Genomic DNA, 11,324 nt, shown 5'->3' with positions numbered 1-11,324 from the left:
ATTGAAACAAATACTGTATTTCCTGCCTATTTTCACTTCATTTTTAATTATAATACTCCAAAGCGATTTTATAAACCAAATTGAATTTGGCTACAAAATTTCTTTGCTACTTTGAAAATTTTCAGTAAAATGGCAAAAAGAACAAGTACAAAAACCACAAGCATTTAGGTGGGAAATACCACATTTTCCTTACCATCCGCCGAAGGCTAACCTCACCATAAAAAAAAACCAACCACCCGATGGAACTTCATTAAAATCAGGCCTCGGATCTTTAGGCCCTAGCGACTTTACGAGGGTATAAATCTTTATGTTTCTGGGAAGTACATAGTTCTCCAAATGAATTACAGAGACCCAATGGTATTTAAAAGTATTAAATTTACATTAAAATTTAGCAATTCTAAAACATCGGAAACTATCGATATATCGATGTTTTACTAGCGTCTCAAGTAGCACACTGGTGTATAACTTGGAGTAAATTTGTGAATTTTGGTACAGTTCATCAAATTTATACCAAAATTCGTAAATTTACACCAATTTATACACTAGTGTGCTACTTGAGGTCGTGGTTCATTTATTCGATGTGTTAAAACATCGATATTATTCACTAAAATTTAAATAACAGCAGCAACTGGGGGTATGGCAAACCCTTTTTCACTGAGAGGCGAGCAAACTATAAAAAAATCATATCATTATTTTTAAACTCTGACATTAGTAATTATTAATACAGGGAAACCTCTCCTAACGGACACCTCTATTAGACGGACCTCTCCCTTGGGCGGACATTTTTTCCTATACCAAGTTTTAAGTATAAATTTCGGAACAGATTACTGTCTCTTAAACGGACACTCTCTTGGCCGGACGCGGACAGTTATTTTGCATAAAAGTTACACAAAAACCTCTAATGAGCGGACGCGACCTCTTATCAACGGAAATTAAGATTTCTTTTCAAAACAAATCAATCAAAAACCTCCGTTGAGCGGACGCGAAATAGAAAAGGGGGACTTCCCGCATAAAATGTGATTTTTATGCACTCATTAAGTTTGGTTTGCGCAGTGGTTTAGGTTCGTTATTTGAATTATCAGAAACCCTTGGAGAATCCAATTCCAATTCTGATGAATTTATAACAATAGATAATAATAAATACATGGACCGAAAATTTAGATTTCTGGTTGGATTTTGTTACTATTGATGAAAAAGGTACTGACACTGAAAAAAATTAAAAATAAAACTTACGTCAATCGACAAATTCTCAGTTTTTTATGTGATGAATCTATGGTTTTATGAACTTTATGGACTGAAATGTATTTTATTTATTTTTATTTTGTTATTAATTAATATGTACTTACGCACATAAATGAAATAAGCACTTTTGAAAAAATACAGGCACATTTTTGTTTCTATTTCTTATTTGAATAAAAGATATTGATATTACATGGTTCAAACAAAAATTTGCATGTATTTTTTCAAAAGTGCTTATTTTATTTATGTGCGTAAGTACATATTAAGTAATAACAAAATAAAAATAAATATTATATTTCAGTCTATAAACTACATAAAACCATAGATTCATTACATAAAAAACTGGGAGATTGTCGATTGACGTAAGTTTTATTTTTAATTTTTTTCAGTGTCAGTACCTGTTTCCTCAATAGTTTTCATGTTTTTAGCAGTAAGAAAATCCAACCAGAAATCTAAATTTTCGATCCATGTATTTATTATATCTATTGTTATACAGTATATTTTGCTTTGCTGCCTTTGTGCTTAAGTGCACATTTAAGGTACCTACCCCAAAATGCGCATCAGCGGCATTATTTTTAATATTTATAAGGAAACTGCTCCGATACTTGCATTCAACATACCTGCACATTAGCGATACCTGCCTTAAAAATTTGCAACTATTATCAATTATCAAAGAAAGTATTACGTTTACCTGGCTCTACACTTACCCTAATTTTACAAGCTATTATTTATTTTGCTCATCTCGCAGAACAACGAAAACGGCAATTATTTTATGTAGTTATATAGATAATTAGATACCATTCGGAAAAAATTTTTCTTGCAGTAATTTCTACGTGGTAAGTGCTCCTCCATTAGTTGGTTTCATAGGTATTCGGATACCTTCCTCATTGAAGTAGTAAAGAAAGTTCGCTTAAGTGCTTTTTTCGGTTAAGCGCACAAGTTTTTCGTGCAAAGAAGGATGGATTCCCAAGGGTTTCTGATAATTCAAATAACGAACCTAATCCACTGCCCAAACCAAACTAAATGTGTCCATAAAAATCACATTTTATGCGGGAAGTCCCCCTTTTCCATTTAGTAGTCCGCCTATGAGGAGTTCGCATCCGCTCAACGGAGGTTTTTAATTGATTTGTTATGAAAAGAAATCTTAATGTTGATAAGAGGTTCGCGGCCGCTCGATAGAGGTTTTTGTGTCAATTTTATGTAAAATAACTGTCCGCGTCCGGCCAAGAGAGTGTCCGCTTAAGAGAAAGTAATTTGTTCCGAAATTTATACTTAAAACTTGGTATAGGAAAAAATGTCCGCCCAAGGGAGATGTCCGTCTAATAGAGGTGTCCGTTAGGAGAGGTTATCAGTTTGTCGCAATATATATATTCTTTTTTATGTATGTTACCGCATAACTTTGGACCACGTCAACCGATTTTGATAATTCTTTGTGCATCGGAAAGGTAGTATCTCAGAGGTGGTCCCGTACTAATCTGATAATGGATCATCGAATATGTATATATATATATATATATACTTGTTATATTTAAATTTAAAAATCATACGTGGCACCTCTAGTCACATGGAGACGGTGGCTATAATAGCTATGAAACCAAAACTATATTGGTATATGTATATGAATGTACTTATGCATGTAAATATGTATGTATTCGATGTATTGAAACTAGAATGGGCAAAATACGTGATTTTCTACGTGACACGTCGTGTCACACTTTTTCACGCGTAAGCATGAGTGGCTTTCAGTGAAAAATCACGTAATATTCGTGATCGTGCGTGACTGAAATTTTTACGGGCGTGAGTGTGCGTGAGTTAGATTTCCGTCAATTACGTAATTTTTACATATGTATGTACAGTGGCGGTCAAAAATGGATGAATTGTGTTCAGTTTTTAATATTTACAGTATTTTTCAAGCTATAATTTTTAGAATTTCTGGCCCCTTTCAAGATGTGTTTTGAAAATAAGAGCCCGGATTTAAATCCAACCGTCCATGAGTACGATCTGTGGTACAAAAAACTACAAAAGCATTGTTAGGCGAATGCATCTGATTCTGAAGTCATTATCGATTTTTGAAGAAAAACACAGCTGTTGCTTTAAATAAAAGATTCCAACCACGTTCAGTCCAATTTCTGAGATTGGTTTTAAATCCTCCGTTTAAAAAGTTACAGTTTTTATCTGCAGAACAGCGCGAACATATAATAGGAACAGTAAAGGCAGTGCTTGAAGATAACTTAGGTAGAAATATATGAATCTGCAGAAACAGATTCGAAAAAGTAAATACGGGAATACAGATTTATTTGAAAAAATCAGAAAACAAAAGTTGTGACGATGTTTTATAATTTTGGGAGAAAGCCAAAGATTTACCACTTCTTAGAAGTATTTCAAGGCAAATTTTAAACATACCAGCTAGCTCAGCAACTAGTGAAAGAGTTTTTTCTGTGTCAGGCAGAATTCTGGAGGAATGAATATTGATACCAATTCTTTTTTATACTCGTATAAGATACATAAGTATATCTGAAATTTGTTAAAATAATAATAGTGCCTTCAGCCCTTGTTAAGCGTTTGGCCAAGCTTTTGTAATAATTAGAGTGAGTTTTTATATGCAAAATACGGAGCCTAGAAAGATATACCACATAACTATAAGCAAAGTGTATAAATTTGTATAAACAAAATGTATACAAATTTATACTCGCTCATGTAATAATACTTGTGTGATAAAAGCCTATTTATATGAAATGCTATTTATATAAATAAAGTTTCAATTTACAAAAAAATGTCCTTGAGAAACCGTTCGTGAGCGTGCGTGATTGAAAAAATAGGCGTCTTGAGCGTGCGTGAACGTGATTGAAAAAATATAGCAGGACGTGTGTGTGCATGATTTACAAAACCATCAACGTGAGCGTGCGTGAACGTGAGCCAAAATTACTCACGCGCCCATCTCTAATTGAAACATCGATATTACTCACTAAGGGCATCTCTGGGTAACACTAAATCCCCGGTTAAACATCGTTATCGACGTTCTGACTCCATGCATATAACAGGGAGTCAATAATAATAACTAGCCGCAACTGGGGGTTTGGCAAACTCTTTTTAACTGAGGTGCGAGCAAACTATAAAAAATACATGAAAAGTCAATAAACAAATCCCTATCTTCTTCTGCCCAGAAAAAAATCTGGAATCACTTTTAGTGGTAATGTGTTCTAAATAACTTTGCTATAGAGTGTCGTGTACAATTTCCCTTCTTTTAGGTGTTCTTGATAGTGCATAGTAGAACGCGAGTTCATATAAGACATTGGGCCTCATGTATAAAAAGTTATTTGGAATGTATTCTGCAATGCCTCGAAGTCCACGTGAAACATATCGCTAGCTTAGAGTGAAAAGATGCTAAGTCCACTTCTTATGAAAACTCATATTTTGATACAGGAGGCTAGAGAAATTAAAAATGTATCGTTTCGAAATGATGACAGTCCTTGTTTTTTGTTTTCTCGCTAATATTCAATGAAAGGATATTTGACTAAGTCCAATAGAAGCTCCGAAAATTCGACAAGGCCAAAATAGTACGAAATCTTTTGATAAAGATCGAACCCCCTGATTCGTATGGAGTTTAGCTTTGCTTTAAACAGGCAAAATGTTGTATTCAAAGTTTTACGAAATACTTAAAGAAAATGGCTATAAGAAGTTTTTTCTTCTACTGTAAAATTTTTAAATTGTGACTTAGCAACTTTTCACTCTAAGCCAGCGATATGTACTTACTTTTACAGTTTAATTCGGGCAAAAATTTTGGAGCGCAGATTCCCCAGTAGATATTTGACTACAAATATTTTTGAGTTATCCTTTTAACTTTTAGTTTTATGGTAAGAAAAATGGTTGGAACTTCGCAACAGAATATAACGGATATAAATACATGCAGTTAGAAAAAAGTCTGTTTAATATATTTCTCTCAACAGAGGATTTGGTAACTGTAAGCAAATCGTGGAACTATAACCAAATCACGTGTTGAGAGAAACATTTTTGGTTTGGTTACTTACAAGCAGTCTTCTCTAGTCATTTTTGATCCATCTGTACAGGAACTGAATTTACCCTAAAAATTTTTTGGAAATAGTAAAAATATTAATCATTTGATAAATAATAGTACATATACGGGATCTTTAATGAGTTGCATAAGTAAACCTTTCGAATTACACAGAAACAAAGCAATTTAAGCATTAACTAAGCAAGTTGACAACCATACAAAATTTTTAATGAAATTATCGTCTCGTTAAAATTCGCAACTTTGAAAGTTTTCTGTACACCATATGAGTAGTTGCAAACGATTATGCTTGGTGAGGGTTTTCTTGCTTTTTGGTTTATGACAGATTGCGAGCTATTATTCAAAAGAATTTTATGTAGGTAGATGGAAATATAATGCCAACGCCTTTTACATGCATCAAATGTTAATGTTATTTACCAATTCATTTTCGAAAATCTCCACTTTCTTTTCATATTTTCTATGCTTTAAACTGTAACTCTATTATTCGATTTAGTAACATTACCTAATTATTTAATATCCCTATTTCCAGTCAGAAGAATATGCACGATTTGATGGTTAGTTGTTGAGACGTACTGTGCGAACTCCAATATACCTGAAAAGTGATGTTATTTTTCTAATAGGTCTTGTCGAATAAAACGAGAATCGAAATATGACACTTGCCAAGCACTCCAAAATCTTGACTCACGGTTGAAAACCCGATTTTGCGTAACTTCACGCACTAAAAGCCTGTATTACAATTCTTGTTTACTCGACAAGCCCTGCGAGAAACATCACTTCCCAAATATTTTTATTTCATTCTCTTTTGTAGCACTTTGTTATTTAATTTCAAGAACCAAATATATATTTTTTCTCGTAGCCGTCGGAGAATCTTCCCCTTACTCCCATTTTGAAGAATGATTTTACGATTGCACTAGTTTGGTCACCCGCTAAATGGCGTTCTAGCACAAGCTCACGTTTTGCGTCCATTTCTCTCAAAATTTAATCTACCACTGCAGCATCCTATAAATCATGACATTACAAAAAAATCATAATGGAACTTATAAAATTGTAGACACTGAGGAATTTTGTAGGCAGTACAGGCATATCTTCGTATCTGCCGCACTCGGGGCTCCTTATCCAGGGGTAATAATGTTTAAACGTTTTTCAGTTATTTTTTTTCACAAATGTCTTAAGATTCGTTCAGAGCTCGATTTATTGTTCGGTGGAGTAGGCTGTGTGTAATTCTTTCTGATTTCTGTAATACAGTTTTCAATGAGTTAGTTGAAATTTAAAAAATTCTACGTCCATGGCAGATTTACCGCTTTTGTTCGATAACCTTTGCACTACTTTGGCCAATTGCGTCCAACTTCGAATTATTTCGCGAATTTCGATGTTATCATTGCGAAATGCTAAACTTTAACCTTTCGGATGTCTGTTCCTTACCTGTCGAGTTACATTATCAATTAAACTAAGGAGATGTTAATAATTAATCGTTGTCTATAAATCAGCTTGCTTAACAAACTTGATACGCGCGCCTAAATAGTGCGTCCATAGTTATGCACAAGTAAAAGACAATATTTTTGATTGAAGTTTCTTAATCAAAGGGACCGTTAGCCCGGTAGAGTGATTTAGTGTTTCGGAGTAACTGAATCAAAATTTCTAATTTCAAAGATATATATTGCACCGGGTACTCCGTTTAACGGACCTAGAGGTATTTAAAATTTTGTAAGTTGCTTGGTTTGCTAAGTCTATGAGTCAGACAATCGATTTTATGGTTAACAGTTTTTCCTTTCGTGGATAAAAGAGAGCTATCCTTGAATTATTCAAGCGACCTCATCAAGAACAGTCACCCCAACAAGGTTTATTCCAATAATTCCAGGAGTTAGGTACTAACCAATACCAATAGTATTAAATAGTGAAATTAATATGTTATGTTAAGGCCTATTCAAGTTATTCAAAAAATATGCACATTTTTCGTATGGTTTGATTAAAAGCCGCATAAAAACTAGGGTAGCCTAGTCAAATTCTTCATTTTATTCACTTTTCTTTAAAATCAAGCATTCTTCAAAATGCCTCTAAAACAAAGCATCTCTGATGACTACAAGTAAATATACACATACATGGGGCTGGTTCTTGAAGAAAAATAATGTGCCTATTGAAATGTATGTATGTAACTCGATTTTTTATTATTTTGGATTACTTATGGAAGTTAATGAACAATATGAATCGTGCGTAGGTTAGATTTACACACAAACAAGTGAAGTATAAGTTCGAATGAAACCGAACTTTATATACCCGGCGCACGTATTAAATATCGTTTTTTCACCTTTTAGTAAACTGCATGATAAGGAAGAGTATTTATCTCGATGTAAAACAGTTTTAATAATATGCTATGATATATTGAAATAATTTAGTTATCGATATATACTTATGTAGTCATAAGTGGATGGTGCCACGCCCATTTAACAAAAATCAATAATCTTGTGTCTTATTAAAAGATTGTTGTATGTTGGCATCTTTAGTTATTGAAAGATCGGAGTTTTCGTATTTCTGAAATTTACCGTTATATGGTAAGTGGCAGTAATTTAAGTCCGATTTAAAAAATTTTCAATATATTACTTTTTCGCGCCAAGGTTGCTAAATGTGCCGATTTTGGTAGAAATTGATAAATCGGATACCGAGATACACCTTTGTAGGCGTAAGTGGGCGGTGCCACGCCCACAGTTTATGCTAAGAGGTCATTGCATATATCGATTTTGAGTAAATTAGCTTAAATAGTTACTAATTTATCGCAGTTTTCGAATATCTGTAATTTACCGTTATATGGGAAGTGGGCGTGGTTCTTGTCTGATTTAAAAAAATTTCAACGGGTTTCTTCTTTTACGCCAAAATTCTACTCCAAATACCAAGTTTCAACAATTTGGATCATGTATTTGCGGAAATATCTTAGTTTTTGCATATTTCGAAAAACCCGTTATATGGGAGGTGGGCGTGGTTATTGGCCGATTTTACCCATTTTCAATCCCAACCCACCTTCGATAAAGGGCAGCTGACTTACCAAATTTCGTTGACATATCTCAATTTTTGCTCGAGTTGTGCACAAGTGCGCTCGGGTATAAAAAAAAAACAATATATACATTCGCGAAACTAGGGACCAAAGTAATAAAACGTCGCTTTAGTTTTTCTCCCTGGCGCACAGTGGTCGGAGAAGCCATGTTTTACGCAAAAAATTGGAAAGCGATTATAATAAAACTGCGGGATCCTAGGATTGTTGTAATGCTAAATCCGAATATGCCATAAAATTTACAGTTTGACAGTTGAGAGCTGTCAAATCAACTGCCGATTCCTCTAAAATCAAGAAAATCTTTTTGAAAATACCGCTGATTACGTTTTTGACATGCTGATCACGAATTTCATGTCAAATTAAAACCTTGACAATTGACAGCTGTCAAATGGACTGTGAATGTTTCTAAAAATAAGACAATATTTTTTAAAATGCCACTGATTAGGTTTTTAGGCATGCTGATCATGAATTTGCTGTTAAATTAAAATTCTGAAAGTTGACAGCTGTCAAATGGACTGTGATTTTTTCTAAAAATAAGACAATATTTTATAAAATGCCACTGGTTAAATTTTTAGACATGCTGATCACGAATTGTGTGTGAAATTAAAACTCTGACAGTTGACAGCTGTCGAATGAACTATGAATTTTTCTAAAAATCTTTATCTTTATCAAAATGCCACTGAATAGGTTTTTAGACATGCTAATCACGAATTGCGTATCAAATTAAAACCTTAAGAATTGTCGAAGGGGCTGTCAATTTCTTTATAAATAAGGACAATTTCCCACGAATTAAACGTACTATGTTTCAAGGCTCACTGATCTCTAGTTATGTATCACATTCAAACTTTTTCGGTTGACAACTGTCAAGTCAACTGTCATTTTCAATTGAGTAATACAAAATGTTTGTTAAGCAAATCTAAAATGAATTTGTGATCAAATTATCAAATAGAGACAGTAATTATATTTCTAAATTAGGGATAGTTAGGACCGCCTGCTATAGCACAGTCCAAACAGTTTGATCTAGGCCCCAACAGTTTTTTTTAAAGATTTTTTTTATTTTTTCCGAAACTCGTCATTTCCAAAACTTCAGTTTTCTCATTTTTAAATAAAGTTCTTCAGGTATGAATTTTTAGAAATTTCGGACGCCATGTTGGATTTGCATTTTGAATTTTCGAAAACTAGTTTAAAATTTGTAATGAGCGAACTTAAGAACCTCTAAACACCAAATTTCATGAAAATTCAGTAATTTTTTAATTCTTGGAAGCCATATTAGATTCGTTATTGGATTTTTGAAAACTTACTTCAGCTTTGTTAAGACACATCTTATAAATGATATGATGCTAAATATAAAATAAATTACTTTAATTTTTAATATTTTAATACACTTTATGTTATTTGGAAATAAAAATGGCCGCCACTTTTCATAGATCCTTAAAGAGGCCTTTGCATTGGTTTTTGCTAAAGGAATGAAGATCCTACTCGGCCCTACAAATTGGTTAAACCTTTTTGAAGAAAATATTTATTGAAAAATAAGCCGTGTTATTAAGGTGTTGATAATTTAGCAACCGAAATTTATTATGTATTACATATTTCATATGAAACCATTATTTTCCATGTTTAAGAAGTAAGACCAAAGCAGCAATTACTGTTAAAATTGAAGTTTCCATATAAAAATTGTTAAGACATTTATCAACTCATAACTGTTAGAACGTGCCATTATAGAATCCGTTGAATTAAGTGGATTCAACGGCTTTCTCAACAGATATTATTGAAAGTACTAATCAGTTTTGAGTTCTTTGGACATTTCTGAATAAGGATAGCTTTATTCCGGTTAATTTATCACAGTGTTAAATATGCCCTTTTCGCGTAAAACATGGTTTCTCCAACCACTGTGTGGCGTCAGGATTTTTTTAAAAGAACTTTGAAATTTGAAATAGAAGATTAATTTTAAATTTTCTTTATAAAATTTAGTGCAATGTAGAATAACTATAAGGGAATCAAATAAAAGAGAAAATTCTGTTGAATAAAAAAAAAAAATATAATTTGGTGCATTAGGACGAATAGGTATTGAATATGTCCTTTTAAAATTTTATTCTTCAATATCCTCGAAAATTTTCAAAATTTATTTTTGAAAAAAGTATATGTTAAATACTACTATACACACGATCACATCTTAGAATTCCGTCCATCCATTAAAAGGACATTTCCTATACCTATTAGTCCTTGTGAAAAAAAAATTTATTTTTTTATCTCTACAGAACTTTATCTTTCATTTGGTACCCATATTTTTACTCTACGTTGCATTGAATTTTTAAAATAATTTTTGGATCAATCACATCTAAAAAATCCTGACGTAAGAAAGGAAAACCAAACCCAAAACTGCGTCATTTTTTCTGTTTTCATAGCTTCGTAAGTATACTGACTATTTCGTGTGCTTTGGAATTTTTTGGGTTTTCTCCCACGATGATATACATGAAACTGTTTGCAAGCGAACTGTCTACTTATGTGAAATAAAAAAAAAAATATTTTTAGCAAGTTAAAATGCTAATAGCAGGAAGAGTTATAAGTTACATACATGTACTATGCATGTACATATCAACGTATGCATGTCCGTACCGATGTCTTTATGCATGCGTTTACAATTCTGTTCCAATAAACCAGTCATCTATATATATAAAATTCAAATTATGTATGTACCTATAGACACACTTGGCTCCTAAACGAATAAGCCGATCGTAACCAAATTTTACACACGCACTGGATATCTTCCAGGGATGGTCACAGGGTAAAAAATATTTTGATATATTTAAGGGGGGCGTGGCCCCAAAACGTGGACCCGGGTAACCTTAGGATGTATTTGTTTAATATGGGTACCAATTAAAGCTGTTCATGAGTGCTTTAAGACAGAGCAATTTTCATATAGCTGGGTGACTAGGGTCTCGAGATATAGACCAAAATGTGGACCTGGGTAACCTTGGGTGTATTTGTTCAATATGGGTATCAAATGAAAGC

At 33.0% G+C, this 11,324-nt stretch overlaps 1 protein-coding gene across 2 annotated transcripts in view; it reads right to left on the bottom strand.

The window, feature by feature from the left end:
* Positions 1 to 11,324, bottom strand: part of LOC118745787 (muscle calcium channel subunit alpha-1) — a gene marked incomplete at its 3' end in the record, with an annotated part of 467,188 nt that overhangs the window by 68,445 nt on the left and 387,419 nt on the right. For both annotated transcript variants that reach the window (XM_036479462.1, XM_036479461.1), the window contains 1 exon segment: positions 5,268 to 5,320. In XM_036479462.1, coding sequence (XP_036335355.1) covers positions 5,268 to 5,320 — 53 coding nt within the window.

This window comes from Rhagoletis pomonella, unplaced genomic scaffold (genome assembly GCF_013731165.1).
Source record: "Rhagoletis pomonella isolate Grant_MI unplaced genomic scaffold, Rhpom_1.0 Rhpom_scaffold_00009, whole genome shotgun sequence".
Taxonomy (NCBI): Eukaryota; Metazoa; Arthropoda; class Insecta; order Diptera; family Tephritidae; genus Rhagoletis; species Rhagoletis pomonella.
This window is presented reverse-complemented; position numbering and strand designations above follow the sequence as displayed.